Raw genomic sequence first — 24,838 nt, 5'->3', positions numbered from 1 at the left:
TGACTAAGAGGAGATATGTTTACAGTTTGCACATATTAAAGAGTATGGAGAAAACTATTGCTTATCCTTCCTACTGAGATACATTGAGGTGACAGGAAGTTAATGTGTCTGTTACCCCCCCCCCCGTCCCCCTTGTGTTTTAGGCCGCTTAGTATCCTCATAGGATTTCTTTAAATGCTTTGACTGTCAACAGTGTTTTTGAAAGGTCAAGTATCACCCTAAAATTGCCTATTTGTTATGAAACTACTCATTTAGTTGAAAGGGTCAAGTTGTATATCCGACTATTCAATCTTGCCATTGCTTCTTTATGTGTTAAATCTCATTGATGTCATGCATAGTGATAATCTTCCATTATTCAGAACTTTATTTGTTCATAATTAAAGTTATGAATAGCTTGCTTAGAGGGAGGAAAATTTAGATTCTACTTCTAAGAGAAGCTTTTGTAAAAAGGAAAATACATATCTAATGTCCTGTACTTTTGAAACAAATCGAGGTGAGTACAATAGAAACATCTAAACTGCTATGAGCAAAAGCTTGTTATGGGCAAAAGTTACAGGCATCATTGTAAATTTGGTACCTTGTCTTTTTCTGGATTACTCATGCTATGCTAGTGCTAGGTGGCTAAGCATCGTCCCTCATTTTGCATGAAGCCTTGAAGTCCTCTGTCTTTACCTGTTTGGCTTGTTCTGTGATGGCAGCTCCAAGGTTTACTTGTCTCCCACCCACCCCCATTCAAAAATCCAGGACAGTGCACTTGGTCTTGGGACTATACCATGATCTTCCCCTTTAAGGAACACTGTGCTTAATCAAGCACCTCTTGATGGATGTCTATTTGAGAACCTTCAGTGTTAAGCTTTTGTACTCACATAGCAAGGATGTCATGAGTTTCTTCTCTAAGCTTGGTTTTGAAAGTGTCCTTGTGGGGGGGGGAGGAGAGAAAAAAATTGATGAACTGTAAAGGCCAAAGGTGGCAGGTTCTTGGGGGCTCATGTGGTAAAATTGGTGTTGAATTTGAAGAAATGCTTCCATGATATAAAACAATATATAATATATAAACATTATATAAAACAATAAGTCAGCAGTACATAGCATTTGCTGTGTTTTGTTTTGCCTTCAGAGGAAGCTGAACTACAGTGCAGAGGCAATGGAGTAACTTCCACTGCTTGAAGGCATTGATAGAAGTTGCTGGTAAAAACATGACTTCAAAATTGGTGTAAAATGCCTTTGCGTTTTCATATCAGCAGTGTAACAGACTTCAGTTGCTATAGTGAAATATACCCAAATTTAGATGGTGAATCAATCACTTTCAAAATATTCTTGCTGCCCTGCTCCTTCTGTCATGAGAAAGAGCTGTCATAGAAGTAAAACAGACCCACCATCCTCCTATTCTATTTGTAGGAGTCATCAGTTTAGTTCATATTCATTACAAGAGCATAAATACCGTGTCTTTGTTACGTATATTTTAAACTTAGGCTTTGTGTTTAAGAATCTGCCTAGTAACCATAGGTGACCCAGGAATACTATGCAAGCAAGTGAATTGGGTGGCAATGGAGAGATTGTCTCCGTTCTTCCTCTGCCAGTCTGCTATGCTTCCATACTGACTGCAGAAGAAGGAAAATCTCTCTGCCTCAGCTGTTTTCCTCCAGCACCGCCCTTTCTGAGAGAAGACAGGTTAGAGGAGAGTTTTGCCTGCGGAAACACAGACTAAAAGCCTCTTAGCTGGTTAGACAAAAAATGTGCAGGCTAGTAACTTTTGTGAGTTTATTTATAAGACTGTGGTACTTGATAGGGAAAAGGTTGTCTCTGTGTTCCTTTATGCATAGCATTGTATCGCACTGAGCTGCCAAGATTTGAATGTGGGTTTTTTGCGTTTTAGTTCTTCCACTGAAGAAATAAGAAGCCACCCCTCACTTGTTGTCTGTCCACAAACTTTCCTAGAATAGCAATTAGTATGTTTTATGGGTGAGAAGCTTAGGTTCCCAGGAAAGGGAGGCATGTCATTCTGCAAAAGGGTGGTGCTGAGTGTGACAGTGGCCTGTAGATTTACACTTAACAGCTTCTGTGCAAATAATTCTTCTTATTGGCCTCAGAAGTAGCTGAGCTTGATAATAAAAGTGAGTATAGACAAAGGTGTTCTAAAAAGCCAGTACTAAAACATGTTATAATCATGATTATAAATATCTTTCTGCATCAGCAAAGACTGAAAAATAGCACCTGTTCAAAATATTTTATTTCAGAAGTGGAACTTGTATTTTTTTAATAAGTAAGACAAATTATATTATTGTGTAACATGTTTTCTAGGAAAATATGGAATAATTATATGGAATTATGGAATAAATTTGGAACTATGGAACTTCTAAAGTTCAATTCTCCAAAAAGGTATTTTGGCAGCATAAATGAAGATTGGGCATTTTTGTAGTGGGAAAGTTTTAGGATAGTGCACTACTAAATATATGTTTAGACTAGATTATTAGATAGAGCTCCAACTTTGACTACTTTGTAGGTGTACTGTAAGGTGGTTTTTTTACAGTAATGCACTCTTAAACAGACACAGTAGGGCCCCCCTTTTCGGCGTTCCACTAATACGGCGGCTTTCAATTAGAGTAAGGCCCCCCTTATAAGGTGCTTGTTCCGCTTTTACGGCGTTTTTTGGGCGTAGGGCACCATTCTGTTGAATGAGTTCCGCTTTTCAGTGGGTTTCACTTTTAGGCAGAGGTCTGGAACATAACCCACTGTATGAGTGGGGCCCTACTGCAGAAGATTTTGCCCTGGCTAACAAAACCTTTTAAATGTAGAATTTCTAATTGAACATTTATGCATGCATTTAATAAAAAAAAGCAAGGGACTCATGAATTCTGAAATTCATTAGGTGGTATACTTCAGACAATATCGCTAACTAGTGCATTCTCTTATTTCTTTGTTGAGTTTTAGGAGGCAAGCATTATTCAGTTATTAAAAATACTATTTCTTCCTTCCTTTTCATTTTTTAAAATGCTCCAGGCACCTTACAACATATTTTAAAACAAAACTTCACAATTTCAACAATAAATTTCAAAATGTCATTTTAAATGAGAGGGGTGTAGCACGTACAGAGAAACATAAAGTCAGCAGGCCAAAAACCCGCTGAAAGAATAAGGTCTTATGAAAAGACAAAAGGGTGAAAAACATCTCCCGAGATAAGGAGTTCCATAATCTCTGTATGGTCACATACAAGGTTTCTCAGATGTTCCCACCAGCCTCACCTCTCCTCATAATGGGATGTGGAGAAGGGCCTTGGGCAGAGCAATCATAAGGAGGTTGAATGGAGGGAAGGGTCTGTGTTGGAGGAACAACTTCCTAAGGCCTCCCAGACTCACACAGGCTCCACACAGGAAAGGTGGCTTTTAACACACACTCACAAATTTTCTTTTTCCTTTCTCCTCTCTGTTGGTTCTAATAGGAAGGAAAATAATTATGTCAGCACCAGGGCTGGCACAAAATCATTTTGGAGGCATGTTCGGGGGTTGAGGGGGCTTTGAATCTTTGCTAACACAAGTAAATCTTTTAATACGCATTTCATTGATTCTAACATTTCATTTCATTGATTCTAACATCTTTGAAATACTTGTAAACGGATGAGGTTGGATCCAGACTTAGCTGTCGATCCAATACATGTCTACTCAGATGTAAGCTTCATTGGGTTCAATAGGACTTTGTCCCAGGTAAATATGTCTTGGATTGTAGCCTTAGTCAGTATTAAATTAAGTATCATTTGATTTCAAGGTGCCTTTTCTAAGCATGACTAACTTAACCCCTATTGATTTCACTGGTTCTACTCTAAGCGTAATTAAGTCTTGATCTGACCGATGGCCTTCAATAGCTTCTTAGCCACACTTGGAATATCAGCCCTAGTAACACCCACTTCCTCCCTTGGGTGTAGATGTTTTCTGTACCATCTCCTGCTTGTGATTATTTTCTTGGCTAATTTTAGATACAAGCATTTTGCAATAAAAATGAAAACAAGGCCAGTGCATGTTCAGTGCTCTATCTACTTGTGGTCTTAAAACAGCAAAGCTGCTTGAAGACTTCTGCTGTGTTACAGTGAAATTGTAGATAACCTTAAAGGAGACTAGCAAGAAATGTTTTAATGAACTTTTTGTAGTTCAGTGAAACTCAGTGTGATGTATTCAACAAAGTCGGAGTGGAACTATTGAAATTAATGAATTTCAGTTAGTCGTGTCTATTAACTTCAGTGGGTCTACTCTGAATGGGACTAGCATTGAATACCACCCTCAGTCACATGCACCATGATTTGGTGTCTATTTCTTAAACAGTAAAACTGCATAGGCATTTCTTAGAAGTAACTTTGCAAGGATTGTGCTATAGAAATCTGAAATATCTTCCTTATAGGTTTACTCTTCATCTGTGAATTTCGTTTAAACTGCCAAACTTAAGCAATTTGCCTCCTATTTAGTCTTTTTTCCCCTAATAGTAGCACTTTTTAGCCAAAATGTTTAACTGTGGCTTTGCATCTCATAAAATATGATACACTGATGAGTGTTGGGGCTTTCTGTTGACCAAATGGATAGTTTTCCCTAGCAATATTGATCCTGTGCTCAGTGTTGCACTATGAGAGATACATTAATTTGCAATACAGCCTCATGGATATGTTCAGGAAGCATTAGGAGATAGCAGTGAGTTTTTCATTAATTATCTGCTGGCACATGCAGCTCACATGCAAGGTTTTTTTTGTTGTTAATTGTATTGCTTTTAATGGCAGTTATTTCCCCCTCCCTCTGCTCTTGCAGAAATGCTTATCCTTGTAATGTAAAATGTGTAAAGTGGTCTAAAGTACTGGAGTGATGAGTGGCCAGTAATGTTTAAAAAGAAACAAAAAACTTAGATGCATGCTTTCAGAGAACTGCTAAGTAGGTGTAGAAATAAAAGCAAAGCTCAGTACAGGCGGGCCCCGCTTATACGGCAGGTTCCATTCCGGACCCCCGCTGTAAAGCAGAAATCGCCGTAAAGCGGAACCCCATTGAGTATAATGGGGCGCGTCACACAAAAATGCTGCAAAATTTATTTATTTATTTATTTATTTTATTTAATTTTTTAACCGCCCATAGCGAATAGCTCTCTGGGCGGTGTACAAAAGATTAAAAGTACAGAAATACAAAAATCACAATAAATAAACTGAAACAAAGAGATTTAAAATTGTAACATTAAACGCTTTAAAATGCCTGGGAGCATAGCCAGGTCTTAACCTGGCGCCGAAAAGATAGAAGCAAAAGCGGCAAAATCGGCTTTAAAATGGGGAATGAAAGCCGCCGCATTAGCAGAACGCTGGGAAGTGAAGCACCGGGAAGCGGGGCCCTACTGTAGTGGAGAATGATCATACTGAAATTCTCAGTCTATCAGAATTCAGTTTTGTATTTCTACTTGTGAATTCCTTTGAAAATATGCGCTGTTACTAATACTAAATATTAGTAGATGCTATTGTGGAAAGATGGTGTAGTAATGAAAAAATAGAAACTCAAGGTATTCATTGTTTTCCCAGCTAACATAGCAGCCGGAGTCTCCTTCTTTTAGCCTCTAAAGCAAGTATTACGTAACCATCTTCTTTTGTTTTTAGGAAACCTGTCCAGTCTGAAAAGCCTTGGGCTGAGGTATAATAGACTCTCAGCAATACCCAGGTCTCTAGCACAGTGCAGTAAACTTGATGAACTGAATTTGGAGAACAACATGATTTCTACTTTACCAGAGGTGAGGCACTCAGTAGTTTGAGTGTGATTTCAGCTTAATGTTGTATAAATGTTGATCTAAAACACTGGAGTCAGCATGGGTTTTAATGAAGAAAAGTGCTGTGGAAATGGAAGGCCACTGAACTGAAATTTGCCAAATTGGATATAAATTATTAGCATTAGCGCTAATTGAATGGGAATGAATGGATGTTGCTTGAAGAAGTTGCTACTGGGAGACAGTTGCCTGGAAGCTTTTAAGAACAAAGCTGAATTGCCCCTCCCAAGTACATTATGAAAGTTACTCAAGTGTAATTACATATATAAAGGAGACTGACAGCAAAACATACTGCTTTATCATAAGTTTGGCTCCCAATTCAAAACTCCTTTAACAAAAAAAATTGCTTTACTCACAAGTGCTTGTCTGTGTGTACATTGTAATTGTTGCTGAGAAGAGCCACTTGGATGTTAGTATAGTGGTGTAATCCATTAAAGCAAGCCTCTTTGGCAGCAGAAGAAAGAAAATGCATTTGTAAAGAAATCTGCAGAATTGCAAAATATACCAAGCTCATGATGATGCAATGCCTAATAGACATTAGATCTTAAAAGACTAGTTTGGGAGAGGCAGCTGTCCAACAGTATTGATAAATAGTAAGTACTTTGTTTCTTTTAGAATGTATGGAGTACATTATCCAACCTCTTCTCTGATTTCTTAAAAAAAAATATTCAGTGTGTTTAAAGATGGCTAAGAAATGTAGTATCTGTGTGGCTGAGTGTATTGTGACAGCCTTCAGCAAGCTTTTGCAATGCCAAGATCCTTGGAAAAGTCAGTGGTGGCAAAACTCCAATTCAGTCTTCAGCATAAAGGACTCTTAGATATGAGCAATATGAAATACATTACAGGTTCAGGGCAACATTGTGTGAACACACTTCTGCTCATGCAGCAGGACTGTCCCTTCTCCCTATAGCCTCCCCAAACCTGCTTTGGAGCAGATTTTGGGAGTGGGCTTAGGGCGCAGGGGAAAGGAGAAGGGGGAAGTCCTGTTGCACTAGCAACAATATTTCATTTATTTATAAAAGTAGGTATAAATACTTCTATATGTTCTACTGGAGGGTGGCTGTTATTGGATGTTTTGAGTCAGTTAACTTTTTGATGGAAATTCCTAGAACTAGAATACTTCAGAGCATCCAGATTTTGCTTAGAAGTTGCTCAGAAGATTTCCAAGTCTACCAGTATCCTGTCCCCACAGGCCCCTGGATGGAGTATTAATTGCATCAAAAGATCACTTAAGTTAGGCATAATAAACCAAAGGAAGACATTTTGGGTGATATCGGTGGTGTCGCTCTGTTGATGGAAGGCAATCAGTGGAACAGGTAAAGGGGCAATTTTTAGCAATTTCCCTTCCTTTTGTAGCTCCCTGTGCCTCCCCATTCTGTTTTGGTGGGTCTTCCTCCGTAGTAGAATTGGGAGCAAGGAGCTGCGGAGGGGAGGAGAAACAGCCAAAAATCGGCTCCCTTCCCTGTTCCACTGATGGATACTTTCCATCAGTGGAACAATACGGTTGGATACCACCCTTTATCTTTAATTTTTGCTTTTAATTTTTTTATTGGGAATTATGTATTTGGCACCTTTTTAGGAACTGAAAATAAATAAATAAATAATGTCTTCAAATGTTTTTGTTTTCCATATATAGCACCCAGCATGGTAAATGACATAATCTGTTTGAACCTTTTTCATGTTCCTTTAGATCTGTATTGTTAGTCACTTCTCAGAAGGTTAAACTTAAAAAAATACTGAGGGTACAGTTAAAAGCAGATTTTTTAATCTTAAGAAGTTATTTCATTAGAGAGTTTGTACCTTACCTGAGCTTGCAGTGCCTTGGAACTTAAGTTAACTTAAGTTCATGAAATGAAAATTTCTAATCCCTTCCTTCCCTCTGCTCCTCTCTGGATGGTTGGGGGCATGCGTCCTAAACAGTGTGGCTTGTTCCTTTTTGTGAAATTCCTTAAGCTAGCTCATTTAGGATCCAAGTCTGATTTGGAATGATTCCCCTGTACCTTAGCAGTCCTGTGTGCCCCACCTCACATTATTCAAGATAGGCTTTTGGGTGGCTGCAGGGGGATGAGGAGACAGGAAAGGTTCTTTCCATGAATTTCCTTAAGTTAATTTGCCTTTTAGGTTCCAAGCCATTGTCTTTAAAGTAAGGCTGCCACCCAGTTGAATATATCTTAGTCTTTTTATTGCTTCTGCATAAATTTGCATACAAATAAAGCAATAATTCTGAAGAATACATACTTCTGTTGTGCTTAAACGATTCATGCACATGTTACAACAGACACATCTCAGGAGAGGCATTGCCCCATGCTGAAAATGCCACTTCCAAGGTGGTGCCATAGTTCTTATGCTAAAAAATATTAATAGTTTGCTTAAATCTTGCCAAATGAATATGGCAGAGTGCTTTTTTAGTTGATAAAAGTTTTTAGTCCATCTCACAGATTACTTGAATAAACATTGCAACCCTCCTTAAAAGCACTCCCAATTTTAGACATTGATGGATGCACCTGTAGCTGTTTCAATGGGGAATTGACTGTGTCTGTCCAATAAAACCATAGCATAGCTGTTATGGATGCATTGGTTTCTCTGAAAATGAGATAAGAAATGCTGTCTGTTAACTCCGGTTACATGAGGATGCAGAGATGTAAAATCTCCAGAAATTTTGAAGCCATAGAAGAAACCCAGTTTCCCCCCTTTTTGCAGAAAAAAACTGATCTTTTTGGAAAAATTGAAAAAATGCAATATCAGCACTTTTTACAGGTTGAAAGTCACTTTGTTACTTCAGAAACTTCAAATGTAATTATGTACAAGTTGGTTTGGCATAAAATTATCACATTTGGTATATTAAAAGTACATTTTATTCAATTACACATTGAATTTGCTTTTTAAAATTTTTCCTTTTTTTTTGGTAACAAATGGATCTACAAGATCCTGAACTGTAAAGGAACCTCTTTTGTTTTGCCAGTTTATGAGGAGCAGGCAAAAAACAATTAAAAAAAAAACAGAAGAAATCATCAAAATTAATAACAAAAAAATTATTTATATCTCCGCTAGTCCTCCACAGTGTCAAGCAGACATAAAGCATCCATTCCCATAAAAAGAACTGAGAAAAGGGGGGGGGCAAGATTCAATGAAACATTTTATTCATCATGCTAAAATAAAACATTCCATAATCAATTTTTTCTTCATTTTTTTCACAATTTTTCAGAAAAAAACAAAACAAAAAAGGCTTTGGGGGAAAATGGAAAAAACTAATTTTTTCCTGAATTTTTCCATTTTTTTCTCGGGCCTTCACATCTCTATGAGGATGCAACATTAAATGGTTAGGTGACTGTGAGTTAAATCTCCAGAAATCTGGCACCAGAATTAACCATGAATTACATTGCTCTAACTTTCCATAGACCGAGCTTGTTACAATGTGTTAAAGTATTGTAATTGGCTGAGCTATCTAGACCAGTGGTTCCCAACCTGGGGGCCGGGACCCCCAGGGGGGCTGTGAAGTAATCCAGAGGGGGCCGTGAACAGTAAAGAAATGAATTATTTATTATTATTTTTTAAAAAAGTCTTCACTCCTTCTACACTGTCTGCTTTCCACTGCCACTGCAGATGACACCTCCCCCTTGCTCCAAACGAGAGGGGAGGCCTTTTGCTGAAGCGCCAGAGCATCTTTCAGACGCACTAAGGGCAGGCATCTGCCTATAAAATACATGGCAGATTCCAAAGGAGGCTGAGGGTGGAGCTACCAGGAAGAAGAGGGGATTACTATCACTGATTCCTGTTTCCTTGCACTGCCGCTCCTGGCACTGCCCTTACTTACAATGAGAGGAGAGGGCTTTTTGTGAAGCAAAAAGAAGCAAGCCTGCAAAGAAAGGCTGCTTTCCCCCTTCCTTCTTGGCAGCCAGCCTGCTTCCCTGGGGGGAGGGGGTCACAATTTTTTTTCAGCTTATAAAGGGGGTCCCGTGCTCATAAACGTTGGGAACCACTGATCTAGACATTACCTCACTACTCGGAATTGCTTCTAAACTTTCATATTGTTTATTTTCAGCCATTATTTTAGGGAAATATTGGGAGTTTTTTTAATGATGGCTTATCTTGGTTTAAACACATGTGAATCAACAATTACAGCACTGCATGTACAACATGTGCAAGGAGATGCTTCCTCTTCTCAGTTTTGGTGACAGTTCTGCATGCACACTCCCACAGTGTACATGAATATGTTCCCTGGTATTGAAGTAGATATGGAAGCTCCTGCTCATGGGAATGTTTACCTGTTCTTTGAATCAGACTGGTGATGTGTAAGGGGGGGAAAAGTGGTGTGACGTTAAAGTGTTTGTAAAAATTACTGAACAGAAATTCATATATTGCCATGCTAAGGTGGAAATTAGGTTGCATGCAAGAGAGAGAGGGAAAATGTTCAAATATTTTGGGGTTCAGAGATCATGCAAGCTTGTATTTAGACTTCTTTCTCCTTTCCCAGGGTCTCTTATCCAGTCTTGTGAATCTGACTAGCCTAACTCTGGCAAGGAACTGTTTCCAGTCATATCCAGTGGGTGGCCCTTCACAATTTTCTACTATCTACGCTCTCAATATGGAGCACAACCGCATCAATAAAATCCCTTTTGGAATTTTCTCTAGAGCAAAAGTGCTAAGTAAGCTGAACATGAAGGTGAGGCATTTTTATCTAATAGGAACTGATTTGCTTCCAAATTTGCCAGTGGTAAAAACATTGTTCTATGAATTAAGTGCAATTAAGTAAAGAGTTGCTAATACCAGGTAAACCTGACAGTAGGCAATGAGCTTTACAATATGAAGTATAAAACTGCAAAAATACTGTTTTCAACTGTTGATATGTTTCCTTTTTCATATACCATGTGGGAACAGTCTAACATTATTATTTAGAGCACTAACCTTTTTTCTGATGTAAAATTGAATGCCTGACACTAGAAGCAGGCAGAAGTCTTCCTCCCCTGCTTCTGCTACAGTTTCTGCAAAAGCTGTTTTGGGTAGTCAACATTTCAAGTTGGCTGAGCCCTTCTCCCATTTCCTTGTGAAAAATAAAAGCACAGGGAGGTATACAGAGAAACAGACCACTGCCACATAATGAGATGAATCCAACGCTGCATGCACAGTTTCACTCGCGCAAAAGGACTTTCCCTTCCTTTCCTCTCCCTGCCCCCCTCAAATCCGCTCTGGAGTGTCTCCCAAACCCTATGGAGCAGATTTTGAGGGGCTGCAGGGGACAGCATGGGGAGGGTCCATTGTGCAAGTGGAAGTCAGTTGCGTAAGCAGGGTTATAGCATTGGATATATCCCAATATCCATAAATTATTATTTTGAATTAAAAATTTGTTTCAGATGTTGGCTATCTGAAAAACAGAAGGGCTTGTTTCTATTGTTGAGGTGGTGAAAGATGTTGAACCATTCAGAACTCCCTCCCTCAAAACATGGCTTTGTATTTTGGAATATGTATTAAGGTGTTGCAAGTATAGATTAGTGGCAATTAGCTTTCTCTTAGCTTCCATAAAGATACAATATTTAAACTTTTTAGTTCAAAACAATCGGATTAAATATTAAATTGCCAAAAGCAAAGATTTTATTGCCGTTTTGTTTGGAGGCAAACTGAACTCTGTTGCAGCACATCATTTCTTTAATTGATGATGGTCTAAAACAGAGGAGCTAAGTTTTGCCAACTTTGTAAAATGCTGCTATATTTAATACAGGTGATGAGTCCTCAAATATAGAGACCTGGTTTTTCTATAAAGATGAATAGGACTTCCAGTTAACATGAATACTAGTTACAACTTGCTTTTTAAAAAAAAGAACTTACAATTTGACCAAGAGCATTATATCCTTAATGCTTCAGATAATATACAGCTCTGATTTGATTACAAATAATTTTACACAAGCACAATGTAGTAGCATTTTATGCACGAATGAAAATGTAGGCCTTGCACAAATACTGGCTGCTGTATAATCCTTTAAATAAAATATTTCTGCATAGAAGTTCTTGGCCTTTAATTAGAGTTTCCTAGTAGTACTGTGTTTTCCCTAGTAGCAGTATCATTTTAATTTGATAAAAGGGGGAACAATCTTGCTGTATATGGATTCTGTGTACTTGTTTTTTAATTTAAAAACCCAATTCTGGTATCTGTGTGTTCACATACTGGAGAAAGGTAGCATATACCCTTCAAAAGAGTTTTTTTAAAGACAGATATAAAGGAGTAGCCTCACATTTTTCTCTCTTAAATGCCTATGTGACCACTGCAGAGCAGTGGATAAGCGCTTACCCTTGGCTTACTGCCAGCAGGCATCAGTGGAGGGGGATTGTCTTTGGTGTCACCAGTGGTGTAATGGAAGAAATCCATGAGAGTAGCTAAATTAAATTACTTGCATCTTTTACCAGTGGGGGGAATGGGGCATTGGTGATTGGGTTTTGCCAGCAACTGCTATATGCAAAACCTGTTTATCCAGCAGTGGAAGAGTGATCGGGAGAAGAGAGCCCCAGCTTCCCAGACTGCCTGCAAAAACTAGCTTAGGCTATATATAAGCAATTATCTCCTTATTCAGCTAAGTGAAGGTTTAGGTGAATCCATACAATTTATTAGTAGCATCTAATCTCATATCTATAATTTTATATTTCAGGTCTTTAGATTTGTATAGCTAGATTGATTTTATAAGCTAGTCCCGTGATGTAATGCATTTTTCCAGTGTCTTGGTGGTAAATATATATATCCTGCTTTTCAATAAAAACAGTGGCTTATATTAAAAATAGGAAGTTACATTTGGAATAGAAAAGTTAAGAGATCAGTAAGCAAAGATAGCCATTAAAATATTAATGAATAGCTGTACAAAACTAAAAATTAAATAGTTTTAAAACAGGTGCTTTCCAGATAGGTTTGGACTGCAACTCCTATCATCCCTGGCTGTTGGATATGCCAGCTGGGACTGATGGGTGTTGCAGTCCAGAATATCTGGAGGGGACTATGTTGGCTATCCCTGCTTTAAAAGTTTTAAAACAGCAGAGTTTACTCAAGGGTTGTTTTTTTAATTTTGTGGAAACCAAAGTGATTTTATTCCTTTTGTACTTAATGTCATCTTCAAGTTGTTGTCTTTTACTTGTTCAACAGCATTCCTAAACCTTTTATATGTTGAACTGCAGGACAATCAGCTGACATCCCTTCCCTTGGACTTTGGGACATGGACCAGCATGGTAGAACTCAACTTAGCTACAAATCAACTCAACAAGATTCCCGAGGATGTGTCTGGTCTTGTTTCCCTTGAGGTGAGTAGAATATCTAGAAATAAGCAAATCACCCCAAAGAAGGTTGCCCAACTCTAACATAATCCTTCAAAAGATTAATAGAAGTAACAAGTATATGCTGAAAAAGTAATCATCCTGTCTTGGAAAAAATATTAGACCAAACTTTGTACTAAGCTTTTGTAATATATCTAGAGCAGTGTTTCTCAAAAAACAGGTCGTGATCCACTTGCCTCGGAGACAACGCTTGACTTTCCTCCTCCCCCAACAGCTCAATCTGTTCTGTGGAGCTCTCCTCCCTGGTATTAGATAGGCCCTCCTCCTTCCCTTGAGCCAAGAGAGAAGGGGCCTTTGAGACTTCCAAAGGGGAGAGCCTCAACGGGAGGAGCTGGCTATGAGTTAGGGACTTGAATGGGAGGGCTCTCATTAGGGGTTTCTTCCTTCCATTTGCCGACCTTGTCAGAGTCCATGGGGAGGGCCATGACACTAGGTTTGTTGTTATGGAGAAAAGAGGAAGCCTTTCTTAAGGAAAGAGCCTTAGTGCATGGCTACAGCCTGTGATCTTGGGTTGCCTACTCTTCATGTAGAAAGTTGAATTATTTTTGCAATCCCTGATCTCTAGAATTGGACAGTACATAGTAGAATACAAAACAGGCTTGTACACAACTCATAAAAAGCTGCACAGTAAGCAAAAGTCAGATATTTCTAAACACACCTCTTTATCCAGGCAAGTAAGAGGTGTTACCACAGTTGAAGGACACATTCCCACCAGACAAAAGTACTCAAGGAGGGTGCTAAGCAAGGCTGGTGAGGAGTGTGGCATAGGGAGAGTACCAAGGGTGGGACAAAGAGGCCTGGAGGACTGCATTTGTCCTGCCCCCTCCCCCGCACATCTGACTTCCCCACCTTGAAATATGGCATTTATAATTTGATACTAAGTAGTCTCTAGCTTTTTTCCTTGAAGAATACTTAGTTTATTGAATGCTTACTTAGTTACAACAACAATCTTTATTGCTTAGTCAACCAACCATTGCAAAACATTAAAACAACCAATTAAATACAAAGCTGTTGAAAGATAAAACATATACTTAAAATAGACTATACAGGGAGCGGTTTCAGACAGTACACTAGGTTAAGAACAGTGCACAATCTTGCAGGGTCTGATCTCCATGGCCAAGTTCAGAAATTTGGCCACTTGGACAGTAATTGATTTGTCAGTACCCTCAAGGAGGGCTGACGAAAGAGCATCCAAGAAACGGCCTGGGAAAGCTTGCAGAATGGGGTGTAAAAGACTTTTGCTAGCCTCATCATAGAATGTACATTTAAACAGGACGTGTGATACCGTCTCCACTTCAAACTTGTCACAGGGACAATATCTATTGTTCCTTGGGATTTTATTAAATCTGCCCTCCAAAAGTTTAGAGGGTAGGGCGTCAAAACGGGCCAAAGAGAAGGCCCTTCTATACTTAGGAACAGATAGCCAACTTAGGTAGCGCATCCCCTCTTTACGAGGGGGACCTATTAAACCCATTGAACGGGGGGAGCAGGGTCCTGAGGCAGCTGCGAAAAGCTCTTGATTGTCGATATCGCCTAACCGCTGTTTGTCCATCACCTTGGCCCTACTGAGTTCCATAGAGAGCAGGTCAACATAGGAGAGGCCTACCGAGACAATTCTGTCCAACACCAGTTTGGACCAGGATGACTTAAATGGATCACTCAAAGTCTGCCTCGTAAATGAATCTTGAGGGAGCGTGGTACAACGGCATAGCCAGTATTGAATAGTGTAAGTCCAGGCTACGCAGTTTATAGAGTTGAGGCCAGCCTCCAATTTGAGAGTAGCTGTGGAGACACATCTTGGGACTCCAAAGATGGATCTAAGGAAGAAGTGGAAAGTTCCTTCAAGTGAGCCCTTAAAGTAGGGATACCAAATTGGGGCCCCATAAAGCATCATCAGGGCTATTTTAGTTCTTGCAACACAGACAGCTGCTGGGATGAATTTCCCGACCCTTAGAGAAAAAGAAGCGGGTTACTGCACCCAGATTTTTCTCGGCTTTGGCTTTGACATAGTTGGCTTGGGGTCTCCAGCTAAATGATTCGTGAAACCAGATCCCCAGGTACTTATAAGAGTTGTTCTATTCTTACAGATCCCATAGACCAGGGGAACGTAACTTTTCTCCTGGAGAACACAATTACTTTGGATTTGGCATGGTTAATTGTTAGGTAGTTGCCTTTACAATAATCCGCAAAACCCGTGAGTACCGTATATTCCGGCGTATAAGACGACTTTTTAACCCCGGAAAATCTTCTCCAAAGTCAGGGGTCGTCTTATACGCCGGGTGCTGAAAAATAGCTGCCGAGCCAGAGGCCAGGCCGGGATGACGCGGGTGGGAGGACGGACGGCGGGGCTGAATCAGAGGGGCCGGGGGGAGGGTCAGCGAGCAGCGTGGAACATTTCCGAGACACAACAAAGCTGCAGTAGCGGCCAATGGTCACGGCTTAGAGGGGAAGGGGCGCCTCCATCCCCTCCCTGCATATACCCGAAGGCTGCCCCGAGGGAGCCCGGCTGCTTGGCTCCCTACTGCCCCCGGCTTGCCGAGCGGCAGGGAAGAAGTTGCCGGAGCTCCTTGTTCGGGCCGCTGCCGAGCGAGCGCAGCTGCGTCAGGCCCGGCATGTGGGGGCTGGAGCTCGGGGGCGGGCGAGATGGCTGGAGGTCGCTGCTGGATCCAAGGAAGCCCTTCTGCGCTCAAGTCTGCTTGGCCCCGGGGAGGAGGGCAGGTGCTGGGCGAAGGGCGTGATCCAGCGGCCGCAGGGAGGGCCTGACTTAGGGTCCCCGGTGAGCCTCCTGGCAAAGCGGCAGGGGGTATTGGAGCCCTGATCTCCTGGGTCCTCTCGACGGGGCTACGCGGAGGGCAGGCGGTGGAGGCGCTGCGTTTCAGCCGCCATTGCAGCGCCGCCGCGGCGTGGGAAGCCGCAGAAGAGACCCTCCCTCATCCCTTCCCCCCCCGCAAAAAAAATCAATTAAACCGGGCGCCGGAGAAAGAAAGGGGAATATATATATTATATATCCATTTGACTTCCTGCCAAACGTGAGTGTAAGGAACTAGAGCTCTCTCCTCCTTGCAACAAGTCTCTCTCTTCCCCCCCACTTTCCTTCCTTCAGCGTCCCCCTCCTGTCCAATCCTTCCTTCTTCCAACGCCGTTTTGGGTTCAGGAAAAGAGTAGCCAAAGCAGGCCAGTCGGAGCAATTCTGCTTCCTCTGGTGAAACTGACTAGACTTGTTAATTTCAACAGGTCTGCGCCAGGCACGTTTCTTTTAAGCCATTTGGGGTCGGAGAGGGTGAGTGGGGGGTGACCTTCCTTTTCCCCTCCATCCTTCCCCCTCCCCATCTTCTCTTTCTCTCCTTCATCGGGTGAGCAAAATATTAAGTTGGATCGGTCTCTTTTCTTTCCTTTAATGGGAAAATGCTTATGGGGGTTATCCAACAATTCAAGTTACTTTTAGAGTAGACTTGAGCCCATCGGTTTCAAATGGGGTGTGTGAATGTTTGTCTCTTCTGAGCCTCACTGGGGCGGCGCTCGTGACCCCGCTTACCTGGGAGTAAGCCCCGTGAAAGTCAAGAGGACTTACTTCCGAGTAGGCATGGCTGGGGTGACGCGGTCTCCCTCGAATTAGAGTTGGGAAATGTGTGATCGGCTGCGGGCTGGCCTCCAGGAAAGTTCTACTCCAGAGGAGACCCACTGAAACTAACGGAGCCCGGCCGTGCCTGTTGATTTCAGCAGGCCTACTTTGTGGCCAAGGTTGGGTCCAGTCCTGCTTTTGATTGCATGGAGCGCTTAGGCGTTTTTTCCCCAAGGAAGTTCATGCTCGAAAGAGTTTGCGCCGCCCAGTTCCGCTTCTTCACTCCCAAGCAAAGCCCGGCGGGAATCGCCTTTATTCGGAAGTAAAGAAGCCCCCCCCCTCGCCTGCCAAGGTGAACTTTTCGCATCGACTCATCCCGTTAGCAGCCCAGCCCTCTGCACGTTTACTCGGAGGTAAGGGGGATCCCCCGCCCCAGACGCTTAGGATTTTGCAGCCTACTTGGAAGGAAGCCCCGCTATGTTCAAGGGCGGTTACTTCTAAGTAAAGGTGTGTGTGATCGTGGCCGTGAAGCTCTGGGCAAGCTGCTTTTAATAGCTAAACTTACTTTGAGGCCGGGTGTGTTCCTTGAGCTGTGCATTCCCCGCCCCCGACTACGGTAATTTTTATAAGGAGATTTGGGGGGGCAGTGTAAATTCACAGCCCCCCCCTTCCCCACGGATCTGATTCATTGCTGCAGAAACAACACTGGCGTTCATTTTCTGCTTGGAAAATTAGAGTAATGATCATTCCCTTCTCTCCTTTTTGATGCTGTTTCTCAGAAATCCTATTCTATAGAGGGTGGGGGCCCTTTCCAGGTCTTCTCCCCTCCCCTCAAATCTATAAGCCCCCCCTTTTGTTTTCTCTTCCTTTTAAAAAAATCTTTTAAAAATATATATGAAAAAGATTGTGGTTGGATAAAGTTTTTTTTTAACTTAGGGGTTTTTTGGGGGGAGAACCCCGACCTCCCCCCTTCTTCCCAGCTTGTGTTGTTTCTCTGGGATGGGGAAGCAGATTTTTGTTAAAGGCCTTTGGTGTTTTGAGAAATGGAAGAGTTCTTTGCAGCTGACTACAAATGTTTAGCCAAAAAAAGGGGGAGATAGGAGGCATTATGTATCTTTTTCTCCCTCCGCCCCCTGAATGTCCAACACTGTTGCTAGCTGGGGAGGGGTCATCTCTCTGGTTTTTGCTGGTGATTGGGCCATTGTGGTTGGGACAATGTTCTGTTTGTTTAGCCCTGTTCAGCTAAGATTGTGGATGGTGTCCCCACCGCCCATCAGTGCCTGAAAGCCATGTTTGTGCATGATAGCTCTTTTTTATTATTATTTTTATTGGGGGATGCTTCTGCTTGCCTTCCCAAAATATGTTGCATCCCTGTGGAATATTTTAAGTCCACCTTCCCCCAAGTGTGCATTCTCCCTGGCTCAATTTCTTCTTTCCTTCCCCCTCTCTGTTAGATCCAGGAAGTGCCCGTCTCCTCTTGAGGCCTACACCAAATCTTTGCCACCCATTATAGATACATTTTTTTGCAAATTGAATGCACTGCAGCTCCCCGAAATAAGTTAGCAATTCTTATTCTGTCCCCTGTGTGTGTGTTTTGGGCTTGGTTATTTATTTTTGTCTCCCCCCCCCCTTGTTTGTGAAAAGAGAATTGTTGCAGCTAGGTCTGTCCAAGCTAACTTGATCGCTAAGACCTTGGAAGGCGGCAGGGGAAGCTGCATCTGTGTGTGTTTAAATGCAGGGCATGTGGGCAAAGTCATGGCAATTCTGTATGCTTTTTCTTAAGCTAAGCTGTTTGAATTTGCAGTGTGGTGGTTCTGTTAGAATCGGCCTGGAAATGGAAATGTTTGGGGCACAGCACCCTCTGCGAACCCAGGGCCCTCTAGATGTTTTGTATGACCACTCCCAGCCAGCACAGTTGGGAGTTGTAGTCCGAAACATCTGGTGGGCACCAGGGCAGGGGAGGCTGCGATGCAGGCTAAAAAGAAGCAATGGCAATCATAGGGACTAGTGTTTTGTGCAGTAGACTATTCCAAAGTTAAAAGGTGCCAGCACAGGCTGATGTCATAATCTCATTTTTAGGGTGTGGAGCTTAAAAACACCCAACTCATCCCTGGCACTTGTTTCGCTCTGTACCACCCTGTCCCCTAGCTAGGTTTTGTTTCATTTTATGTGGCGCGGTGTAGCGGTTAGGATGTATGCCGAGTTTTATTTTATGCTAGTGGGGTATAGTGGTTAGAGAATTGGATTAAGACCTGGAAGGCTGGGGTTCAAATCCCCTGCTTTGTATACAACAACCAGCCAATCGCCAGTAAGGTACATCGCTTGCATGTCATAAGCAGGGGTAGTCTTATACGGCGAGTATATCCCAAACTCTATATTTTAACTGGAAAAGTTGGGGGTCGTCTTATACGCCCAGTCGTCTTATACGCCGGAATATACGGTAATCTTTTCAGGTCCAGCTGAGTTTGAGAGATTAGGACCGCATCATCTGCATAAAGCAGAATGAGTACTTTTGTAAGCCCAAGTTTGGGTGGATGGGATTGTATCCTTCTCAGAGCAGGGGAAAGGTCAGCCAAATATAAGTTGAATTGAGTGGGGGCGAGAACACACCCTTGTCTAATGCCTAGTGAAGAGTGAATCTCCCTTGAGAGGTGACCGCGATTACTGCATCGAACTTGGATAGAAGTATTGTAATATAAAGCGGATATGAAAAACAATAGCCTTTTCTCTATGGACAGGGATTCTAATTTGCTCCATAATCGATCGTGAGAAATGGAGTCAAAAGCATACTTCAGATCTATGAAGGCTGTAAAAAGTTTGCCACCACGTGGTTTGGAATGTTTATGTGCTAAATGGGCCAAAACCAAGCAGTGATCAAGAGTGGAGCATCCTGATTTAAAACCTATCTGCTTTTCTCCCAAGAGGTTATTAGCGCTTATCCACTGTTTCACCTTTGAGCTTAAGTAATTGGCATACATCTTCCCCACAATAGCCAACAGACTGATTGGGCGATAGTTGCTCGGGTCACTCTTAGGACCATTCTTATAAATAGGGATGATATAAGCTTTCAGCCAGGTAACGGGGATTATACCCAATTTATTTATTAGGGTAAAAAGAGAGGCCAGCAGAGGAGCCCACCAGCTGATATTGCATTTCATCAACTCCGACGGAATACCATCTGGTCCAGGGGCTTTGCCCACCTTTAGTTGGGATAGTAATTCCTCAATGGTTTTGGTATCAATGGGGGGCCACTCAGGGGTATCAGGAGACAAATAGGGGTGGAAACTAAGTTTAGATGAATTTAGATCATTAAACACAGCCCAAAAATGATCCTCCGAGATGTTGGCTGGGATATGACAGTCAGGGCTACCATCATGATTAGCCAAGGCTCCGGAAACTAGCTTCCAGAAGGACTGGGAGCTACGGGTGATAGATGCTGCTATCAGCATTTGCCATAAGTCCCTGCTGGCCTCGTTTTTCTTCCTGAAGATGAGTTTCTTGTACTCTTTCCTTAACACATAATATGAGTGTGGGGGTTGGCGCTCATTATTTCTACGGTAGCGACGATAGGCGGAACGAATTCTCCTCCTTAAATCGATACATTCTCTATCAAACCACACATTGGTTCTTTCAGTCGGGTATTTGGAAATTTTCTTAGAGGATGTTTGAAGTGTGGTATTTATGTCCTGTATCAGACCCTCATAGATTGCCATGCCTTTACTTGGTGAACTATCTGTTGTTACTAGTCCTACAGTTCTAGTTATATGGGGGAGCTGGATAAAATTATTAAAAGCTTGGCCTGTTTTAGTGGACCACTTTATCTTGTTAGTACTAGCCACTACTGGTAGGCTGGAAAGTGCATGGAGTGGTTTATTCAGCTGAGGCACACCAGGAATAGAAAGAGAAAATTCCAGGGGCAAGTGGTCACTATCAGAGTTAACCGCTACTCTAAAAACATAAGCCAAGGTTTTTACCATCTTGTGGGTGATAATCGATCACACTCGAGCCCCTGGAGGAGACATAAGTGAACTCCCCCCAATCATCATCTGCACTAGAGCCGTTTAGGATACACAGGTCATATTTGGACACAAATTGGAGCAGACCAACTCCTGCATGATTCAGACGAGTGTCTTTAGAGTGACGTGCGTAGCGCCTTACATGACTCCTGTCAACGTGGAGAGGGGTGCCAGTCATAGGGACATCCGCCAGGTAGGATCCTGTCCGTGCACTGAAATCTCCTGCTATTATAGGGAGTGCAAAGGAAAATTTAGACGACCAGTGGGCAAAGAGACATTCAATTTGGAGCCAATTAGACAAGGTATCCTCTCTGTTGGTCGTTGGAGGAAAGTAAACATTGAGTAAGAGTAGGGTTAGGTGTATAGATCTCGATTCTAAAGTCAGGGCCATCAGAGTAGAGTCGCTGTCCAGGATCTTGGTTATCTTGGCATCCAGAGATGAAGAAACCAGGATGCACAGACCCTGTCTGGCTCTGCCCTTACTCTTATTTTAAAGTGCAGGGGTACAGTAGGTCACGAAACCATTAACAAAGATAAGGTCTCTACACCATGTCTCTTGAAGCATAATAATGTCAAACTTATTTAAGTAGGCCAGGAAGTTGCGATCACTGCTTTTGGATTTCCACCCAGCGATGTTCCAAGGGAGGAGTTTCAAGGATGTGGGACCGTTCGGTAGTTGTAGTCAGTCTGTCTCTTCAATTATATCCATAATGCCACGTGTATCCTCCAGAACACAGCAATTGGTGGGCGGTACTTGGGGAAAAGAGGTTTGAGCAGTAGATGTGAGTGTGCTACTATTACAGTCTGGTAGACCACACTCATGTGGTTCCAGAAATTGTAAGGTCAACCAATGCTTCCTTAGTTGATAAGTTGCTGGTTTACTAAAAGTTCAACATATGTTTTTCTTTAGGTTCTTATCTTGTCAAACAACCTTCTACGAAACCTCCCCCATGGCATTGGAAACCTGCGGAAGTTAAGAGAACTGGATCTAGAGGAAAACAAGCTGGAATCCTTGCCAAATGAAATAGCATACCTTAGGGATCTTCAGGTGAAATAAATCATTTGGCTTAGTCAATCATAAAAACCATGTTTCCTCAGTAGAAAATCTATTTCTCATCTGTGTAAATGTTGTCTGTCATTACCACATAAAAATGGAACCCCTATCATTGGATCATGTTGCCGGATTTGGTGTTAGGCACTGTCCCTTTGAGTGCATTGTTTTGTCACTATGTGGTATTGCCATGTAAGGAGGATGGAAAATCTGAAAGTAACTTGATGTAATTGTGGGGAGAGATTTTATGGAAGAAGCGCCCTGGTTTCTATGCATGTTAGATAATGTCGCAGAGTGATGAAGTCCAAATTTAGTTCCATAATTTGTTGATGTTTGCTGGGGAGGAGAAGGCTATGATTCAAATATTTGGATAACATTACCTGTCTTTGTTCTGGGTGATTGATTGAACATGGTATTTATTTGATGTTTATGTATGCATATCCCTTCCCAGAGACTAATCTTAACAAATAATCAGTTGAGCACCCTTCCTAGAGGAATTGGCCACCTCATCAATTTGACACATCTTGGACTGGGAGAGAATTTTCTTACTCAGCTTCCTGAGGAAATTGGTATGATGATTTTTATTTTAACCATACATAAATGATATACTAGTGTTTCAGCTGCCACTAAAATACTGGAGATGTATTCTAGGGATATTGATGATCTGCAGTATTCACTATATGACATGCTCACAGGATTGACCCAGGGAAAAAACAATTCCGGTGTACTACATGTAAATACTCATGAGAAAGAGTCACCAAATAAGAACTAAAATATATCACTGTTGGCCCTCAGCATTTGCACAGCATGGATGTCAATGTTCCTTAGATGTGGATAGGAACTATGTAACATTGTAACATTTGGAAAAAGACAAGGTAGATACTTTGCCAGTTTAGGGAGCCTCTTCTAGCACATCCCTCATCAGAAGCCGTTTAGCATAATGAAGTCCCTTGGAGGAGGAGTTAGGAATTGAAAATTTTGCAGTTAAAACGTTAGTAACTACAATGTAATCTACAATGGGCTTGAGCTGGTGAAGAAAAATCACAATGGTTTACTCCTCTCAATTTCATAACTGCTTTTTCTTTTGCATGCCAGCAACGGAAAATGGCTATAGTTGCAGACTTGAGTGCAAGGATACAAATTGGATTTCACCAAGTATAAATTGTTTTCAACCAAGGGTATTTTTAAAGTGCTAATTATGACAATGCTTACTTTTGCAGGTACACTGGAGAACCTGGAAGAACTGTATCTAAATGACAACCCCCATCTAAATAGCCTTCCTTTTGAACTGGCCCTCTGCAGTAAATTGTCTATAATGAGCATTGAGAACTGCCCACTCAATACCCTTCCAGCTCAAATTGTTGCAGGTGGACCTTCCTTTATTATCCAGTTCCTCAAAATGCAGGGACCATATCGTGCCATGGTCTGATGGGTATCTGCCATAATGATGTACAAAATATAAAAGGCATTGAGGGTGTCATTGTATATATAATATTATCTAGGCCACATGGTGCCAGGGTTGGATAAAAGTTGGATTGTTCCATACACTGTACAAAATGCAAAAAGCATTTTTGGTATTGTGTATGTGGTGTATATATAATATAATATATATAGGATGTATATTATATTATATATGAAACATAAATAATATAAAACAGGCAAATTTAAGACCATGTTTATGTGTTTCTGCTAATAGAGGAAGCATAGCCATTTAGATTTTTTTTTCTTTGTAAAATGCTTGTTAAGTTTTCTTTGCTGAATTTGATGAATGTCTGGGTCTGGAGATACCAATTCACTGAAAAGTGTGGCCAACTAGTTGCTGATCAGTTTAAGGGGCAAAACATTTTTAGATGGAGCTCTCTTCCCATGAGAAAAACAAGCAACTTGATCGCAAAAACCTTTTTTTTTTAATCATTCCCCTCTTTACTAATTCTTTGTGTCAAAAATCCTTTCGGGTGATTTTGCCCTCTAGTTGGGGAGATTCTTTAACTTATTTTAAGATTTGAAACAAATGGTGTTGTATTTGTTTACAGTCAGAGTAAGTCACTGGATTATTATTATTATTGTTATTATTTTTTGGATTTGCTCTGTTTTAATCATATCTAGAATTTATATGCTTCTGAGGGCTTTTTATTGATTTTTATATTAAATCAAATAGGAAAAGATACAGTCCAACAAAAGATTGAATTAAGGTTAAACCTTGGGTCCTTCAGTTTATCTATTATAAGCATATCTTATTTGAACCAGTTATTTTATGGTTGGTCTCATCTAGCACAAGCAACATCTTCTGATAACAGATATTGACAGATTTGTTTGAAAACCTACATGTTCTGTTAAGGTTTAATAGTGCATTGACAAGGAATGAATATATATTGCAACAGGCCAATATAAGGGTTTCTCCCGGTCTTTGTACAATTAATGAATGTGTCTTTCTTTTTGAAGTACTGCAGTATATGTAAGATTAACAGTTGGTTGACAATGTTACTCCAGTTTTATATCTTGCCTTGCCTTGTACATCCTTCCATTGCTATGGAGCATCTGCATCCAAGCACAATATCTTCATGCTGTGCTGTTTTGCTGCTGAACTAAATGCACTTTTCTCTACAGATGGGACACTTGCTTCAAAGTAATCAGTTCAGTACCATGATTTATTCTCTTAACCTCATCCTATCAATCACAGTATTAAAGACTGGTCTGTTTAAAAGGACACCTTTTCATTTGTATGTAAAATTTGCTCTGTAAAACAGCAGTAAAGTAGTTCATATGCAGTTTTCTGTCATGTTCATGGCTGTACGAAGGGCTAATAATGCTGCCGTGAAATAGACTCTTGCTACTACGCTTGCAGTGCCATTTCAAGTTTTGATTTTTTGTATGCTCATACAGCAGTTACATTCCAGATAGTTTCATTTTCAGTGTCAATTCACTATGGTGGGTTTGTTTCTGAGATTATGGAATGCAGAGAATGCCGCATTTTTTTCACAAATAGGTGCCAGAGGATTTTTTTTCACCTGTTGAACGATTTTGGCATTTTTATTTCTAATATTAAGATCTATTTAATAAGCACAATCCAGAGAAAGTCAAGCATACCTGTCCTCTTTAAAGAAATAAGATTTTACATCTAAG

General features: G+C 41.1%; 1 protein-coding gene across 2 annotated transcripts in view; it reads left to right on the top strand.

Annotated features, from left to right (window-relative positions):
- Positions 1-24,134, top strand: part of SHOC2 (SHOC2 leucine rich repeat scaffold protein) — a 73,444-nt gene extending 49,310 nt beyond the window's left edge. For both annotated transcript variants that reach the window (XM_061636021.1, XM_061636022.1), the window contains exons 4-9: positions 5,612-5,742; positions 10,250-10,438; positions 12,931-13,053; positions 21,575-21,712; positions 22,167-22,284; positions 22,936-24,134. In XM_061636021.1, the coding sequence (XP_061492005.1) occupies positions 5,612-5,742; positions 10,250-10,438; positions 12,931-13,053; positions 21,575-21,712; positions 22,167-22,284; positions 22,936-23,144 (908 nt within the window). In that variant the 3' untranslated portion in view covers positions 23,145-24,134. The remainder of the gene's footprint in view (positions 1-5,611; positions 5,743-10,249; positions 10,439-12,930; positions 13,054-21,574; positions 21,713-22,166; positions 22,285-22,935) is intronic.
- The last annotated feature ends 704 nt before the right edge of the window (positions 24,135-24,838 follow it).

The sequence above is a fragment of the Rhineura floridana genome, chromosome 7 (assembly GCF_030035675.1).
Source record: "Rhineura floridana isolate rRhiFlo1 chromosome 7, rRhiFlo1.hap2, whole genome shotgun sequence".
NCBI lineage: Eukaryota > Metazoa > Chordata > Lepidosauria > Squamata > Rhineuridae > Rhineura > Rhineura floridana.
The sequence above is the reverse complement of the archived record's forward strand: the minus strand, read 5'-3'. Positions and strand labels throughout refer to the sequence as shown.